The sequence below is a fragment of the Zootoca vivipara genome, chromosome 4 (genome assembly GCF_965207765.1).
Source record: "Zootoca vivipara chromosome 4, rZooViv2.hap1.1, whole genome shotgun sequence".
Taxonomy (NCBI): domain Eukaryota; kingdom Metazoa; phylum Chordata; class Lepidosauria; order Squamata; family Lacertidae; genus Zootoca; species Zootoca vivipara.
The window spans coordinates 85,442,683-85,461,910 of record NC_142587.1 but is presented as its reverse complement, the minus strand read 5'-3'; the positions used below and the strand labels follow the sequence as shown (position 1 = coordinate 85,461,910).

Sequence of the window (19,228 nt, the reverse complement as noted above, 5' to 3'; positions counted from 1 at the left end):
TGCTTGAGAGAACCTTTTGATAAATTCCTCTGTTTGGTGTAACAGACAAGTGACAGAAACCAAAGCAAAACTACACTGTGTTGTCTGCTGTGTTCTGTCCTTGCCACCTCCATTCTCATTTCTGTACCTTTTAGTGGCTCTGTAATTTCTTCCATCTTGGAAGTTTGGCTTCATGAGCAAATTGCTTGCCTCCGAATACATTTGTCAGGCCTTTCAACTCCTGCGGTTTGCACATTTTGGCATCCTTCTCTGAATGTGTGTGAGAATCAAAGCTGTTGGATCCAAGCTGTACCATAAACCCAAGAATATATTTTTTTTTAAACTTAACTGCTTATATTATATTTTCCTTGGAAAGGTAGGAATTCTGCCATGGGCTTTATTCAAACTGCCACAAAGTCAAGCCATCCTCTTCTACTATGTCAACACAGCAAGTCTAGTTCTCATGTCGCAGGATAGCCTGCATCATCTGCCCATGGGAAAGGGAGGAAGCACATTGCATGGAAAAAGAAATAGGTCAGAGGTTCTGAAATCTTGAACCCTGGGCCACCAGTGATCCATGAGCTTCAATCAGGTGTCTGCGAATTTGAAGACAGGAAATGGCACATCCATTGTATTAACTAGTCATACTGATTTTAATAGCATTTTCACTGTTTCTGTTATTTCATATATTGTATGTTATTGTATTACAACTTGAAATCTCTGGAATACAATAAAATGCAATACATGTAGCAATAAAATTAAAAATCACACAGCATCTAGGACAGTACATTACAATTTCTACAGCAGGCAGAAAAACCATTAAGTGCTTAGCAGTTTGCAAGTGGTCCACGGAGGGGTGTGTGTGTGCACAAACCACTGACTTAGGTTATCTAAACCCCCCATACATTACTGGTGCAATGTGGGAACAAGTCTCAGGAGATATTATTGGCTGGGCATAAGTAATCTCTGACTTGAGACAAACAAACCACCCTAATTGCCCTCCTTTTATAACACATTGTGTCTTGTATATGATCTATAGCTTAGGAAAAACAGCTAAATTGTGGGTAGCCAAGTGATACCCTCAATATGTTGTTTGATTGTAAGTCCCATCAGGGATGATGGGAGTTGCAGTCCAGCAACATCGGAAAAGGGGGCACCATAATGGCTACCCCTCAAGTTAATCTTACACAAATGATTACCCATTTTAATGAGTTAGTCATGATTTTCCCTGCCCAGCTTCATGTGTCAGGAGCCAAAGTGGTCCAATCTCCCTCTTAGTGCTCCTTATATCTTCTTACCTGGATCAACAGGGAAGTAATACTGCCGTAAGTACTTGGTCCTTGTCTGACCCATTCTAGCTAATTGAAGAAAGTTGTTTGAAAGAACGCAGAGGAAACCCACAAGCAGCATACAGAGGTTTCGGCAAATATTTTCCCTAAAGAAGTCTTAAGGAAGCATGTTGACAGGGTTTGTTTGTTTTTTTTAAATTTAAGGTTAGACAACTCTAAAACAACTGTTCATCCATTCTACTGATCATATGGGTCAAGAAGTAACTTTTTGAAACTGTAGGTGGATAGATTTTTTTTAAAGGTTCAAACAGAAGCTGGGTGGGGGCGGTGACAAAATTAATTGCCCAGGTAAGTTGCAGGAAGCACCTTTCCTTGAAAGTTTTATAGAAAAACAGGCTGAGCTGGCAGGTGTCTACTGAATGCTTAGGGAAGTAAGATATCCTACCTTAGGGCAAGCAGATGAGCAAAATAACCCAATGCTGATTCTTTAAAATGTTGAAACAGAACACCGCCTCTCTTTTCCTTTACGTTTCTGCAGCAGCCTGTTTTGATGGTGCCTGTCCTTGCCGAGTGTTATAAAATCGGTGATTCACTTCCCCTCCCACGTTAATGTTTGCCATTAATTTTGCAGAAATAAAATGTTTTTCGTTTTTAAGCTATTGGGCTCGTGCACATTGACCTCAAACTAATGGAAATGGGCTGGTGTAGGCTTGGCACACATTTACTGGCACAGCTAGAAGAGTGAAGTCAATTTTGCACCCCAGTAAAAATACCCGCCTGGGATAGAATTTGGGTTGCAGCACACAGGATCAAATCTTAAAGTGGAAGTCATCATGTAGAGTGGTGGTTGTTTTTACAATGAAAGTAAACTCACTCCTTGCCACACTCTGTGAAGGAGGGGAGATCTCCCCTCCCCCCCCCGACATCAGTTTGGTTAGTGACCTGAAGATTTTGTGCTCTACTTGCAGCTGCTTGGCCTGCTTACCTTAATAGCTCTTAAATTTTCTCCACTACAAGCCTCAACCCCCCCTTTTTTTACAGTCTACTGTATTAAAATGTTTGTAACATGCAATGGATTGAGAGTAATCTAAATGTATTGGCTGAGGACCATTCTTCTAATCTGTGCCAGTCTGTCCTGGATTATACATCATCAGCGGGATTGCATTTTAGTCTGTGTTTTGTCAGGCTACACAAGCATGTCTTAAGGCAGGCATGTCAAACTTGCGGCCCTCCAGATGTTTTGGACTACAATTCCCATCTTCCCCAACCACTGGTCCTGCTAGCTAGGGATCATGGGAGTTGTAGGCCAAAACATCTGGAGGGCCGCAAGTTTGACATGCCTGTCTTAAGGTGATGCAGCGATCAGAATCTAAGTGGGGCTTGCTATCATACGATTACATTTGCATGCTGCCTTGCTTGCAGCCTTTTGTGCTTGCTACTGAGCCTTGAAACAAAATGGCTAACATGTGCCCTTAAGAGGATGGTCCTTTTGGGGAGGGGAATGATGATGATGATGATGATGATGATGATGATGATGATGATGATGATGATGTAAAACAGGCTCTTTCATATCACTGAAAATAGCTATCAAGGAAAACAATGGAATACAGAAAGAATATTTATCAGTTGTGTTAAATTCCCACCGCTTTTAAGAAAGCGTATGGTCTAAAAATATGCTTATTGCTGGAGATGCAAATCAGCAACAGACTCTATCTGATCCTTTTTTCGTATCTTGGTATGTACTCCCAAGAATAAACCAATTGGCCAGTTTGGATGTAATGGGCAATTCGGCGGCAGGTCCTTTAAAGCTGTAAAATATGATATCCTACCTGCAGTCTATAAAGTAGTACCGTCCGGGAAGGACTCCACCACATCGATTTGCATAATATGTAGCTTAGCTCTTGGACTAAAGGACATTGTCGCCATCGCCTGCTCTATAATAATGTGCTTCAAATGGAAGGTGACAGCCGTTCTGGGATGACTCCAAAGGCCCATCTAGCCATGCATTCTGTTCCTAGCGTGGCGATTTGCGTGCCTGTAGGAAGCCCACAAGAAGTGCTATAGTAGTATTTTGGTCATGTTCCCCACCAACTGCCTCTCATAGCAAAATCATAACACACAGCCACTCATAATCTAATGTGCTGCATGAAAAAGTATTTCCATTTTGTCTGTCCTGTTGTCAAGTAGCTGATGCTTTCATCCAAGGTTTGTTGAAATGAGGAATTTGCATTTGTAAAAACCAGTATGGGTAGACATCTATCTTAAATGCGTTTGGACTTCTTTCTGAAAACCTTTTTATTGAAATGCTGTTTGCTTGCCTGCGTCTGGCTGTGGGCCTGGCAGACTAGGCAAATTTTACTTGTTACTAAAACCATGGACCTGGAGCGAATGCGCCAAAGCTCAGACCTGAAGTCTATCCATATTCCACCCAATATGTTTGCATATATTGCATGTGGTGTTGTGAATAGTGAGGTTGTGTGTTCACTCGGGACTTCAGTGCAAAACTGAGCCCTTCTGTGTTCAGTTTCCTGGCAAAATAATAATAATAATAAAGCTTTAATAAGTGTGTGAGTGATTATGAGTCAGATGTCATGGTGTTCCATCTTCTCCCAATGTGGCTCAAAGCCTTCGCCAGACCTCAGAAGTGCATACTTCATTCCGAGTTGCTGAGCAGTTTTTAGGCTGTTCAGAACTGATGAAGGAGTTGCTTGATGCAATCTAACACTAAGAAGTTATTTTCTGGAGAGAGAGAGAGAGAGAGAGAGAGAGAGAGAGAGAGAGAGAGAGAGAGAGAGAGAGAGAGAGAGAGAGAGAAAAATGGCTACGAACAGGTAGTGCTTCAGAAAAATAAACAAGGCTCTCTTCTCTCTTTTTCCCCCAGGGAGAAAGTGAGTCCTATGTAGCTAGCTTCAAAGCAGTATGTTGACTGACACAAGCATGTACGGCATACATTGTGAAATGGGCAGAAGTTAACTACGGCCTGTTTCATGTGAATGGTCCATTCATGTGAATAGTATAACTACAGAAAGACTCCTGGTAGATTGTTATTCCTCCTCCTGTGATTGGAAAAACACACAGAGCAGATCACTTGTGTGAGCAATTATTTGCAGGCAATGTATTTTCTAACTGCTCAAGAGAAGCTGCACTGTTTCATGAATCCTCTCCTGCCATGTTAGTCCATTCACATAAGCAGCTACCGTATTTTCATGGGTAAGCAAGCTTCACATTGTTCTCATGTGCTGCCAAACCATAATTTGCTGGTATGCGTGCAATCTTTTGAGAAGCCTCACGCTTCCTTTGCTTGTGTGTGGTGACTCTGTGCTCCTGGCCTGGCTTGAGGCAAACCATAGTTTGGCACTTTTCTAAACGCTTGAATTATGTGTTTGCCAGGAGGGGGAAAAGGAGCACTCAGCTCCTCAAAGCATAAACATAGTTTGGTGCTATGACTAAGTCAAGATTCTGCACCAGCTCCGAGTTTGGTTAGCTTTCACTGGAAAAGCAAGTCCACCTTAATTGTTGTAGCTTTTGTGGCTATTGCCGCTTTAATTTTTCACATATATGTGTTTTTTATTGATTCTCTTGTGATGGAAAACAGGAAACATGCCAGTAACAAATTACAGTGGAACAATGGAACAGGTAAGGTGTGATACGGAGTAAATTAAAACAGAGAGGAAACGTGTCAAGGGTTTTGCCATAGCTGCCAAGTTATCCCCCTTTTTAAGGGATTTTCTCTTATGCTGAATAGGCTTCCTCGCGAGAAAAGGGAAAACTTGGCAGCTATGGGTTTTGCATACATGTGGTGTGATGAAATCAAGAGTGCTTAGCAACTGATACGGTTGTGGGATTCTTTAGCTTTCGCCATGTTCTTTGATTTTTCTGTGCCTAAGTTATATTCAGTCCCTCGTGTTTAAATCTGAAACACTTGATTTATTAAAAATATTTTCAAAAGCCAAGAGCACTTTTTTGGTTAGAATGAAAAATTGGGCTTCAAGGGAGCCACTGTGTGTTTAAGTGGAAATTTAGCTTCAAGTATACTCAGCATCTGTGAATTATTTGCACCATGACACCGAAGTGGGTCGCCCTCTTTGTTTCAGGAGAAAGTCTTAGGACTTGGCAACTGATTGTAGTTTTGCAAGAAGTTGTTAGCATTCTGTCTGTGTGGATGAAGATTCAGAGAAAGCTAACTTTGGCAAAATGCCCTTGGCTGACATGTGCTAAACTACCTGGCACAAACAACGTGTAAACATGGAAGCTGCAAACTGGCTTGTGAGGTCAGAGCTTCTTTCAAATGAAAAGTGCTTTTTCTGGCCATGTGAGTGGACTATTGGTATGAGCAGTTTTTTAGCACTAGCCAATCACTGGCTTGTTGTCTTAAGACTTGGGAACTAGCCCAATGATGCTGGGAAAGGGTGTGGCTGAACATGATCCTGTAGAATCCAGGCCTCATTTCTTGAACCTCAGTCCTTCTCTGAAATAATCTGCTAGTGTTCAAATGCAGACAAACCCTGAAACTTTGTTCAGTCATTTTCAGGGCAAATGGGCCACCAGTATGTGAGAGGGGCCACTGAGGCATCCCCAAACTCAGCCCTCCAGATGTTTTGGGACTACAATTCCCATCATCCCTGACCACTGGTCCTGTTAGCTAGGGATGATGGGAGTTGTAGTCCCAAAACATCTGGAGGGCCGGGTTTTGGGATGCCTGGCTTAGAAAAAGCATTAAAAAGATTTAGGGCCATTAGTGGGGTAGATTTATTTTGGATCAAATTTAAATAATCCAATTCTATGGGAAATGAGTCTTCTGCAGTTCTGCTGAAAGTAATTTGGAAGATTCCATTCATTTTTGGCAACTGTATTCCTTGCGGTATTCAGACACATAAAAAGTAAAGTTTGATACATACCTACAGTTGGCTTATTTATAGAATTGGTTAGCATTCTGTATGCTGTGATAAACATAGTTGTAAAGCAATTCCATATGCAATTGCTTTATTCTGTTGTGTGATCTCATAATTCCTTTGGCAAAATAGAGTATAAACCTCTCTAGAACACGCATTTGGCCAGTCCTTCAACCAAGGTGGAATCTGGATCACTTCCTGTTGAGAAGCAGGCTTTCAGCACTTTCCCCCCTCTGCAGGGGCTATTTCGTAGAAAGGAAAAAGTCCCTTCCTTGCACACCTGTTGGATAATTATTGAATAGGGCAGATTGAATCTGAAACTTGATAAGGAAGAGGTTGTTATCTTTTTCATGTTCTTGAGTCTGAAAGGTGGGTAGATTTGCTTGTTCTGGATAGCGTTGTGCTCCCCTTGAAGGAACAGGTTTCTACTAGGTCGTCTTTGGACAGAGGTGACTCGGCCACAGTATTCCATGCAATGGCAGCTTCCACATTGGATTGTTGCAGCACACTCTCTTTGAGGGCTGCCCTGGACAATGACTCGGAAATTTCAACTGATCCATTTAGAACGTGCATAACTGTTTAGGGAAGTTTTTAATGTCCGATGTTGAATTGTATTTTTTATTTTGTTGGAAGCTGCCCAGAGTGGCAGGGGAAACCCAGCCAGATGGGCAGGGTATAAATAAATTATTATTATTATTATTATTATTATTATTATTATTATTATTATTATTTGTTTCAAAACATCTATAATAGTTTGCCAGTTTGTTTCTGGGTCCAATTCAAAGTGCTCAAATTAATTAGTGTTGCAAAGCCTAAAGACATAGCCCCCAAATATTTGAAAGACCACCTCTTCCACAGAGTTCCCTTGAAGTTGAGGGGTTGGTAGCCCAGGGAAGGGCATTCTCTGTAGAGGCCCACAAGGAGTGGCGATCTCTCCCCACAAAGGTACACTTGGCACCTTCATTGTACAGCTTTTGTTGTATGATTCTAAGATGGACGACTTGATCCTGGTCTATGACAACTGAGAGAGATTCTAGGACCTCTCCTGTTCTTCTGGTTGTAAATTGTTTCAACTGATTTTAAACTTGCATTTTTATGCCGTTGTTGTAACTCGCCCTGGGACCCTATGGTGAAGGATAAGCAAGGGAAATTGTTGTTGTTGATGTTTTTTATTAAGTTTTGAGAAGACAGCATATTGTTAAAGTCCATCTAATATCACCTGTTATTTGTCTTGATGGTGATAATTCATATGTTGCTATATGCTGATAGAAAAATGTTTTGCATTTGGTTTTTGCATCCTTGTTCCTGCAGGGAATATGGCAATAGAACCATATATAAGAGGTTCCTGCCAGCTTTTGAGATCACTTCCTGCAAAAATCACTATGGGTTGTATCCAGTGTCCCATTGTGAAAAATTACTAGGAATGGAAATGTAAGGAGCCTGCTTAAGTCCTAGAAAGTATGTTGATGAATTTGCAGACATGAGCAGTAATTTTTAATATCCAGTGGTGCAAAGATTTAAGAATTGTGATTCCAGAGCATTTATGGGAATGATATAAATTTTGTGTTCATTGCCATAAATGCTTTGGATAAAATGTCTCCTTCACTACGAGAGAAGTTAAATATAGAAGTGTTATATAGATGGTATCTGATGCCATCAAAACCTATTAGGCTATCATACCACTGTTTTCTGATGTTGGAAATGTCAGTCTGCCAGATGTGATTTTTCCTCTCCACCTGTGGTGGAGCATGTAAAAAGCACAACCAATATTGGAAAACTATTTTGAGAATGGTTAATCCTGGTTTTTGGCTGATTTGTCCGTTTATATACAACAGCACCATTAAAGAATCCAGAGTTACTGTAATAGAGAACCCTTTTAGCAAATGTTCCCGCAGCCAAAATCTTTCAGACACGTTATTTGGAAATTTGACTTCGCCTACCTTCTTTCTATGCAGAAGTGGCTATAGCAAAACCTTTGATTAAGTTGAACTGAAAAAACTGAGTGAAATTAGACACCGACAAACTGAGGAAGATACAGTACATAGCTGGAATTGCACATATTAATTACTAAGATACTTTTTTAAAAAAAATAGCAATTGTTATATATGCAATACATTCCGCACTTTAAAGCAAACATTAAAGGGGGAGGGTTGGATTGGATTTGTCAGCTACCCCAAAAACAAACAGCAAGTCATATTTTGAAGGCTCACTTCTTCGCTGTTGGGGTAGATTTTTTCCCAGAGTTCTAATTTGGTTCCTGGTGTGGCTCATATGGGGCTTTAGCATTGCCCACTGCCAAACAGTTGCTTATTTAATGGCTGAGCTTGAGTGAAGCATGGGGATTTCATCCTGTGAAGTATTTTACTTGTGACATTTGTGCAGATTTTTTGTAGCATCTATTAATGAATGTACAAGAAGCCAGAACTGTGGAATGCCAGATAATGAAATTTTGAGTGAAGGAAATGTTTAGAAGATGCTTGATTCCCTTCCTTTTTAAAAACCAAGCTAAGGATTTCACATTTAGGGACTAGCAGTGAAGTTATGTAGACCTTCTGACTCTTTAGAGAGAGAAAAACACACACAACTAAATGCCTTTAAGAGACCAATTGGATAGTTTTCAAAAAGCTAAACTCATTTTTAGAGTAGCTTCTCTAAGGGGTTGATAGATTGTTTTGGCTCATTTTTCAATACCTAAAATTAGAATTTTGTACTAACAATGAGTGTTAAGTCTCTTTCTTTCCCAAGGGCCGTTAGAAAAGTTTGACATAGGGGTTTTTGTTTTTTTTAAAAAGAAAGCAATGAAGAAATAAGAATAGTTTTCAGCCAGATTTTTTTTCAGATGTTATGTTTTATATATAGAATAGTACATATTTTTGAAACAAGGACAAAAATCTGAACCTTTCCAATATGCTTTTGAAGTACTGTATTGAAATAAAAACGTACCATACATTTCCCAGCAGTGGAATCCTATATATGTCTACTCAGAAGTAAGACCCATTGAGTTCAATTACCAGTACTCCCAGAATAATGAGTACTGCTGCCTAAGATCCACCCCCTCCCCGAAAAATACTAAAAACAGAGGATATTGTACACATTAGGAATTGGTGTTAGAAAATCACAGAGCAACATCTGAAGAGCACCACATTGGCTACTGCTGCTGCTCTTGAAATTCTCCACGTTCATTTCAAGTGGGAATTATTAAACCAGAACGCCAGCAATTTTAACTTTCAGGCTCCTGTAAACATACAAGTTCAGTGAGTGGCTAGGGCAAAGGTTCTCAAACTTATTTGGCCTACCAAATTTTTTTCAGAGAAAGACATTACTCGGAGGCCCCCCCCCCTTGGAAATCTCTCTTCTTTAAGTGAAAGGGTCCTGGGCTCAGGCAAAGCTGGAAGTCAATCACAATGAATCTGTGCCTCCACTGCTAAACCCTATTTTGTGTCTTCAGAACCTGTTGACTCCGCAGTCCCATCTCAGGATCACCTTCCTTGCCTTCCCTTGGCAATTTGTATCAGATTTGCTTGGAATATGTATGTGTAGCTCTGAACCATTTTGCAAAGGCAGCTCTGAGACGAGATGCAGAATTCTAGACTAGAGGGAGAAATTGTATTTGTACTCTTACAGGTACTCTTATAGGTATGCCCAGAGTGGCTGGGGCAACCCAGTCAGATGGGCGACATATAATTAATAAAATAATAATTGTTATTGTTATTGCAGGATTTGCATTAAAATGTGTGCTGGTACAATGTGAAACAAAGGTGAAATGGGCACCCTTCTGGTTGTGCGTAGTGTGGATGCCTGTTCTTGCCTGTTCTTTAGTGGTGCCGATGGATTTTGAACTTTGTACACAGAATATACTAACGCGGCTACAACTTGGTCGGCAGGAATTGGCTCTTCGCAGTCAGCTTCCCAGCATGGAACAGGATGGAGTTCCGCAAAATCCAGTGTCCTCTCCTGGAATGTCTCAAGAACTGAGAACAATGACCACAAATAGTTCGGATCCTTTTCTTAACAGGTTAGTAGCTGTAACTACTACTAGTGGTTTTGCTTTGCAAGAGAGAGAGAGAGAGAGAGAGAGAGAGAGAGAGAGAGAGAGAGAAGATCATTTTCAGATTCTGTTTGGTGCATGTAATCGTCTGTTTTGAACATCTGTCTTTTCCAAGAACCACAGCTGTAAATGAATCTTTCCTTAAATGGAAAGTCCAGATTTTGTTTTGTTTTGTTTTGTTTTTTAAGTTGAGGATTAAAAGCTGTCTCCTGCGGGAGGAAGTCAACTGTTCAGACTTGTAGGAAGGGTTTGTCTTCAAAGTCATAACATGTTTGCCCCGGCGCAAGTCAATTGATGAACAGCCGTTTAGAATTACTGACTCAGAAAAGCTTTTCAAAAGTTTAGCAATGAGATCTAACATGGGGCTCACTTTAAGGAGTTTCTGCAGCAGCCCTGGTTCTATTTTTATCCTTTGTAGCATTTACAGAGGAAACTGTGATAAGGGTTTTACATATCAAGTTGCAGAGTTTACAGGCTAACAGGGTTTTGGGGGGGGGGCCATTCATTTGTGCAGCCTGTTCAGATACATCCTTGTGAACTGTTTTGGGCTAAATTTTAAAGAAATGTTCCTAGCCCTCATTGTTGCAAAGATACGCTTAAAAACGGTAAATATATAGATTTGAGGAGCTCAGAAAAACTGGGGATATATGTATACAAGTTATCTCCTGGCGTCTTACACTGAGGATATGACATTCAGAGGCCTGATTTAAGTTTTCTTAGTCATAACCACATTTGCATATATTTTAGTAAAACTTCCTGGTATCTCAACAGCCTAATCGATTTCATTGACTATAGGACGTTGGCAGTACCAGATGCCGGGAGAGTGTAAATTGTTGCCTTAATCTTCCTTCCCACACACAGGATGTGCAGATTATTCATTTCGACTGAATATGCAGACTTTCTGTTGCTGGTCTATGTTACAATGTACTCCTGCTATGGTCAATAACTCCAGAGCATAAATGTGGATATTGTAGCTTATAGCATTTCATGTGTGTGTTGAAAGGTCTACAAGCCATTTTTGCATTATTTAGTTCAGGGATAGGAGACCTTTTTTCTACGAAGAGATGTTGAGTCTTCCCTTTTCTCTTTCCCTTTCTCTCCCTCCCTCTTGTCAGGTGGCTCTAAGCAAGGATTTGAGAGTTGGGGGATGTAGGAGGGAATGGCATGCTTTTCTCCGACTGCTTCCTTCTCCTGCTTGGCTTTTGGGCAGCTTTTCACATTCCATCACTGTAGGCGGGGCCCACACGTGAGTTGCAGCAGCCTCACAATATGTTCTTTAGGGTCCTGTGGGAAGGGTTACCCCAGCAGACTGGCTCTGTCCCCTCCACGAAGCAAAAGTAAGCACATTGCCCACTTCTCAGGTGGCATCCAACCAAATGCTTCCACCAGCGCAAGGACCTTCGGATGCGCAACAGAAGTTCCCGTCCCTCTTCTCTGCGCATCTCCCCAAATCTGCACCAGTAAGCGGGAGTTAGCGGGAGGAACACAGAACAGATTTAGGGGAAGATTGGGAGCTGAGAGGGAAGGGGAGTTTAAAGTCCTTGCACTAGTAGAATCACTTTGTCAAATAACTCCCAAGCCACATTGACTTGGTCTCATTTTCCTTCTGCCACAGCATCCTGAATCCTGAGCGTTCCAAGAGTCTGATGCAGGCCTGCAGGGACCTGCCTTTTTGTTATTTGAAATCTGTGTCCCACATGTCTCAAGTGTGTTACACACACATTTGGGAACCTTTTTTTTTAGTTGGAGGGTGTGCTACTTAGGTCTGGAAGACATGAAATATCAGTTATTTTTTTGGGAAATACATAAAGTGTTGGCATATATCCTAAGGATCCCAGGAAGAGACCTGTGTCCTCCCCACACCAATTACCAGCCACATTTCTCCTTCTCAGGGAACGCCCCTTCTACCTCCACCTCTTTTTTGGTTCACAATCTCTAACCAGTTATGAAATCCACATTCCAAATCTGCCTCTCCCCATCACCACAGGTACCATACTTTGACCAAACTGTATCTACAACAACAGCAACAAACAAACAAACTTGGGGCTGGATATTTCACTTGAACAGCCTGAACAAATTGTTCCAAAAAATGCCGGGGCCTTTTTGGTGTTAGCTTTAGGCATGGATGCATGTGCTTTTGTTGTTGTTGTTCAGGATTGAATATTCTGTGCAGAATCGAGAAGCCAAAGAAACTTCTTTTTTGTTTTTGTAATGTCTTTTTAAAAACAAACAAACTTGAGAACAGAATTAAACTTGCCTTTATGTTTGGGGTAATGAGTGCTTCAGTGTTCTTGGTTAAAACTAAGATGATTTACCCTTTACAGTGGAACATACCACTCGAGAGATGAGAGCACAGACAGTGGCCTCAGCATGAGCAGTTACAGCGTCCCCAGAACTCCAGATGACTTCCTCAACAGTGTTGATGAAATGGATACAGGTTTGCATCCTTTCCTTCTAATAAAAATCTTGAGATTTTCTTCTTTTTGGGTAGCTTGCCTGACTAGTAACGGAGAGAGAGAGAGAAAAAACCCTGCACTTCTAGGTAATGTCAGAATTCTCTTATGCCGCTGCCCTGTCCTGTTCCAGGGTACTAGATCCAGTGGGTTGAAGATACAGGAGGGTGGGCTTCGGTTGAACATGTGAAGGTTTTTAATGATAAGAGCAGTTTAATCAGGAAAACAGTTGCGTAGGAGGGAGGTGGGTTGACCCTTTGCTGAAGGTTTACAGTAGGTAATCTTGCTTCTAGCTTTTGTTTGTTTGCTTAATTTTTTTTTAAAAAATTAAACAATGCATCATATATAAATTAAGGTTGATGCAAATCTTTGATTGAATTGTGAATGCGAGTCTGTTACTTATAGAGTGATTCCCACCATCCCAGTGTCAAATGAAATAACTGTCCTATGCATTTGCTGCCAGGTGTGCTGATGGCTTGCCCCATGGTGCTACAAGATAGCAGGGATGTGTGGCGTTTGTCCACAACAGCCCGGAGGCCCATGGCCTGGCTGCGGTGGACTCACACATAACACTGTAGACTAGCAGCAAAATCACAATAAATTAGGGGAGGGGGGGGGATTTGCATGCTGTCTTGTATTTTTATCTTTTCTTACAAGCTGCTTTCCAGAAAGGTGGTCCACCACTACCTTTTCTCCAGGTCTGGCCACTGGAGGTTGGTTCCCCCCCCCTAAAAACCTATGTTGCCCATATGTAGAGTGCAAAGGTTAATGAAGAGCACGGGTCAGTCGAGACTTCCGTGTTGGGAAAAAGTCTTCAAATTTCTCCAGCTCGTATGACGTTAGATGATCTCTTTCAGTGAATGTGATGTTCCTGTTTTGCATTCGTTCTGCACCCAGGTGACACTATCAACCAAAGCAACATACCCTCCCATCAGAACCGCTTTCCAGATTACCTTGAAGCCATTCCAGGGACAAACGTGGACCTTGGGACGCTGGAAGGAGATGCAATGAATATAGAAGGAGAGGAACTGATGCCAAGCCTACAGGAGGCTTTGAGTTCCGACATCCTTAATGACATGGAATCCGTATTGGCAGCCACCAAGCTAGATAAAGAAAGTTTTCTTACCTGGTTATAGGGGCCTCGGGGAGATGGAGTTTGAAATCTTGGAAGGATCTAAGGAGATAAGACACGTACCTGATGTTGAAAACAAGCCTGTACGGCAAAGGCTTCTTGGCTTATGATCAGAGAGGAAAACAAGTAAATGAACAAAATACTCCAGATTCTTTTTCATCCAATGTTTTGTTCCTCCTTGTCCAAACGCTGCTGTTTTACTGCTGACCTCTTTCACAGTTGACTCTGAAGAATTAGATGTTTCGTTTTATCTTTTTTTTTTTTGCTGTTGCAACTACTGTTCCACATGGTCGTAATGGAGAGAGGGAAGGATGGGGAAGTGGCGAGGGCCCTGTTTTGGATGATGACTGCCATTCCTTTTTGTCCCGCTATCTGTTTTGTATGCCCTTTTATCCAATAATGCAGATGTTTTATGAATTCAACTCTGCACATCCCTTCTTGTAGCTGGCTATGCTTTGCTTGGAGTTTTGCTCTTTTGCCTGTGACAAGCTGCAAAAAAAAAAGTGACTTACTGGTCCAGTAAGCCAAAAATGATGTATCTGATGGATTGGAAGTCAATACGGATTTGGAAATAAGGATCAGAAGAAGGCCGAGATTTTACTATTGGGCACAGTCCATCAGACACTATGGCTGCTTGATCAACGTTGAAAGGAATGAAATATGCACAGCAGTGATTTTTCTATTGGATTAAGCCCATCATTATCTACTTAAAAATTCTCTTTTATTAGCTTGTTCACATTTTATGGCACCATAATTGATTCATTTTACACACAAAAAAATCATTAGAATCTTGATTGTTGCCTCTTATTTTAGCTTTTTCTTCAAATTCTAGGCCTTCATTTTAAAAATATATATATAGCAGTAGGTTAAGAAGTTAACTGTTTTCAGTTTTGTTTTGTTTTTTGTTTCATATTTTTAAATAATGAAAACTAAATTTCCTGACTTCACCTAGTCTTATTTAAATCTGAAATGGTTGACTTTTTTTTATACCTAACTAGTATAGCCAGATAGCCAGTGAATATCTATAGTTCTATGTTTTGCTTATAACTTTTTAAAAGATAGCTTTGAATGTATTATTAGACTAAAGGACCGGTGGCTTATCTTTTGTGCCTGTACCAGAATTCAAAGCAAATTGTAAAAGTTGGAACTCCTGCTGAACACTATTCCTAAATACACTTATTCGCGCCAATAATTTCAGAGGAATTTACATCCATCAAAATGTTTTTAGGACTACCGCTTAAGAGTGACCAACCTGTATGGCTTTTATCATGAGTTTTAAACACAGCAAAAAAAAAAAGTATACTATGGTTCTTCATCACAGCTCTTGCTATTTTTGAGAGAGCTTTTTAAAATGTTGATGAAATTGGTGGCTTGAGATTCTAAAGTCCCTGATGGATAAAAAAACTGAGATGCTTTCGTATAGTTAGTTTTATGATACCACCTGCACTGTCATCTTGAGTTTACAACACTAGCAACATGAACACTAAAAGTTAAAGTGCATCAGAAGCATACTGACGAATAAGCCCATGGTGCATATAGAAGATTGTAAAGATATGTGTTAGATTGTAATGTGAGCAAGTAGTAGTGTATTTTAGTAGTAGAGATTAGCACTGAAGTCGAGGAGCCGAGTACATCTTGAAACCATGAACTATTTTTACCAGAAATGATTGTCCTCGAAGTTGTTTGTAGGAATTGTGACGTTTTCCAAAGAGTATTTTTAAGTGAACAAAATGAGCATGAATCAATGTTACAGTATAAGCTATGAAGTTTTGGTTTTTTCCATAATGCGTTGGCACCAGCTAGTACTACCATCTGGATCTTTCAACATTCCCATTCATTCATTCATTGTCCTTATTTTCAAGGGTTTATAACCTGGCCATCAAAAGACCTTTCAGGCTGGAACTTTTGTGTGTTAAGTTTTAATGTCAATAATATCTCCTAGGTTCATTTTACCCCACTCCCTAGCTGACGTGTGGGATGAAACCTAAAAGCGAAGCTTTGGCCAAGAGGCTCAATGGCTCCCTTCCGCAACATCATGTTAACTCCTAAGTCAGTAACTTGGGACGTAGTCGTAAGAACACATCACACTCCCATTAAGAGGATTCCTTTATTCCTAGTCTCCCCACATTTCCCCAAAGATCCTTTCAAAAGGCAAACTGACACAAAATATAATTGGACTTTAGCAGTTGTATAAATGAAGAGAAGTTGGACATTGAGAGTTCCTGCTTTTCGGTGAGCTCTTTGTATCCAGATATCAGAGGACCACTTATATCTGTTTTGAGCCTCAAGTAGAAATTGCTGAATTCCTATCCTGGGTATTGCATAGAGGTGCACAGAAACAGTTTCTGTTTGCTTTTCTTGGTCACAGCTTTAAGGTTGGAACTTTTTAATTCCTCCCCCCTTGCTGTACATACACTACACAGCTTATACTGTATTGGAGTAGCACTGCTGGAGAGGTACCGACATAAAAACTGGGAATTCTTGAATTTCTCTTTAACACTAAGCCGTTTATGTAGTACTTAACGCAAGTTACCTTATAAGCCTCTTCATTTGATGGGAAATGTGCCTTAGAGATTATTTGTACCGTTAACAGGGGAAGAAAAACAAGCCAGTCTAGATTTTTATTCGAATTGATCACTTGACAGAGTGGCTTAACTTTTGTGTGTGTATTGAAATGCAGAAAGAAAGAAAAAGAAAGAGGAAGGAAGGAAGGAAGGAAGAAAAGTGTTATGAGTAGTATTTTGTATTGATTGGTGTATATATTTAAACAGATCACTGTCCTAACTTTATAGCTTTGAGATTTTTTTTTTTAGTACAGTTATGTTCAGATTGCAACTGAAGCTTATGAATTCTTGTGTATGTCTGACAGCATAACTTCTTTGGAATGTGTACTGTTTCTATAAATCATATGGATCAAAAATTGTACCAATCAGTGTTGGAGCTCAAGCAATGCAAAAGGTGAAAAGACAATTTTTGAGTGATTAACGGTAACTTAGTTTTTGCACATCTGGAGAATCCATATTAAAACGACTTCACTTGCAATCATAGTGGGATTTTTTTTATACAAGATGCAGGTGTGTGTGTGCGTGTGCGTGTCTAAAACGACACTTTAGGGTGAAAAACTTCCATATTTTAAAATGTTTTCTATTAGAGAACTCTGAAACTCAACTTTTGCAAATATATATAAAGTTATGAATGTTATATTTTCTTTATAGAGCATGCCTCTGTTAGGTACCATAGTAAATTCTGTTACATTTTCTTTTATGTAATATGTTTTTTTCCCCATTGCTTTTTTTGTTTTACATGATATAAATATATACTTTGCGCTTACAGTGTCTTGTTTGGTTTTTCCATGTTTAAACATATCGTAATGCATAGGCATGAGGAATTTTGTACCAGGTCTTGACAGCTAATGCAGAATCCTTACACGTTTAATACTTTTTAAAAAAAGAAATAAATCAAATTTTACATAAAACTGCAGTACTAAAATTAATCCCTTTCAGGGATGTTGTTGCAGTGGATTTCCAGCTTTGAGAGACCATTAGATTAGACAAGGCCAGTGATGGCGAATCTATGACACGTGTGTCAGATGTGACACGCAGAGCCCTCACTGCTGGCACGCACCCCATCGGCCCATTCGCGCTGCTGTTGTTGGTCCCCCCCCCATTTATTCTCCTGCTCTTCCTACAGCTTGTCTCTGCTAGAGCTTGTCTCCACTACAGCTTGTCTCCGCTGTTAAAGCCCAGATCCGTTTTTGTTGTTGTTGCTGGTAGCCAGAGATTGGTTTTTTAACCCTTTGTGTCTATACTGTTTTTTTCTGGCGCTTTGGCAGACTATGATTGGGTGTAACAGCATTCATTTTTAACCCGTTCTGTGCTGGTTTCTTTGGTGCTTTGGCAGACTATGTCGGTGCTGTGTGTTAGTTCCAGCGAAGGTATTAGTCGTCATTTATTTCTGTTATCTCCCCCCCAAAAAGCGCAGCAGCTTTGGGGCATCCCCAAAAAAGCAAGGCAAATTTTGCACACACACCCCAAAAAACCTCCAAAACTTTGGTCAACAGCTCCCCCCAAAAAGCTCAACAACTCTGGGCACTTTATGATAAATAAGGGGGTTTTGGTTTGGTTTGGTTAAATAATTAGTTTTTGGTTTATTAACTACAGTTATATATTACAATTATATTTCTTTGTTATTTAAACTAAATATCGTGAAATTATGGTTGTTGTTTTTCTCAAAGTGACACACCACCTGAGTTATGTTCGGTTTTTTTGGCGAATTTTGACACACCAAGCTCAAAAGGTTGCCCATCACTGGACTAGGCATAGGCAAACTCAGCCCTCCAGATGTTTTGAGACTACAATTCCCACCATCCCTGACCACTGGTCCTGTTAGCTAGGGATGATGGGAGTTGTAGTCCCAAAACATCTGGAGGGCCGAGTTTGCCTATGCCTGGATTAGACAATCTCTAAGAGCCCTCTAAGATTCTATTTTTTCCTTTCCAGAATTCATAGTATCGAAACCTTATGTGGTTGACTGTCACGTTTATGACAATAGCCTTGCTATTGGCGAGTCTTCTGAGGGGAGCGGGACGTTCAGCTGAGTTGCAGGAAGGCCCTAAATAATTTGAAACCTTGTCAGGGCTAAATAAAACTGTCGACAATTGCATCACTAACACACACAACACCCTAGATTAGGGTGACATTTGTTTTCATTAACTTGGAATAAGAAGCAACATGAAAAAAGTGCCTCTCCCAAGTCCTTAGTCTGTTGACCACACCCCTGTTTGAAATGTCAAAGTAAACACATCTGCAGCAAAAGGAATACCTCTGCTCTTGCTCCTGTGGGCAATTTTAAAGATGCCCAGCTCAGAAGCATTACTCGCTCTACACAACCATATACTTAGGATGTGCCCTGTGTCCTGTAAGCAAGTATTTCTTGTTCTGTTTTTATTTGTCGTATCTAGAGGTCTAAATACAACTGGCTCCATCAATTGTGGCCTATTTGTTTTATCTGGCTGTTAATTTCACATGCTGCTCCTGGGTTCATCCTGGTTTAACTTAAATTAGGGGAAAGGAGGCCATAGCTCACCCCCAGGTTCAATCCCTGGCATCTCCACGCAGAAACCCCTGCCTGAAACCCTGCAGAGCCGTTGCCTGTCAGTCTCAACCAGGGTTTCCCAAACTCTGGTCTCCAGCCAGTGTGTAAAATCATGAGACAGGTGAACCAACAGTCTGAATCAATATAAGGCAGCTTCCTATCTCCCTACGTTTTGGGGACTTGGCTAAGTTCGTAATTGCATTTTTCAGTAGCCACCTTACCTTTTAAGCAGGCTATTTCACTTCAAATGTTCAGTGTCTGGCATTATATTATATTGTATTAATCTAAATATAGCAATAACAACAACAATAATATATTTGGAATGCTTTTTTAAGCAGAGG

General features: G+C 40.5%; 1 protein-coding gene across 11 annotated transcripts in view; it reads left to right on the top strand.

Moving 5' to 3' along the window:
* The window catches only part of YAP1 (Yes1 associated transcriptional regulator), an 80,967-nt gene extending 63,844 nt beyond the window's left edge, over window positions 1-17,123 (top strand). For 8 of the 11 annotated variants that reach the window (XM_060273865.2, XM_060273867.2, XM_060273863.2 and 5 more), the window contains 3 exons: window positions 10,045-10,175; window positions 12,533-12,645; window positions 13,559-17,123. In XM_060273865.2, the coding sequence (XP_060129848.2) occupies window positions 10,045-10,175; window positions 12,533-12,645; window positions 13,559-13,797 (483 nt within the window). In that variant the 3' untranslated portion in view covers window positions 13,798-17,123. Of the gene's footprint in view, window positions 1-10,011; window positions 10,176-12,532; window positions 12,646-13,558 lie in introns of all 11 variants that reach the window. The other 3 variants (XM_088668377.1, XM_088668374.1, XM_088668373.1) reach the window with 1 other exon arrangement.
* The last annotated feature ends 2,105 nt before the right edge of the window (window positions 17,124-19,228 follow it).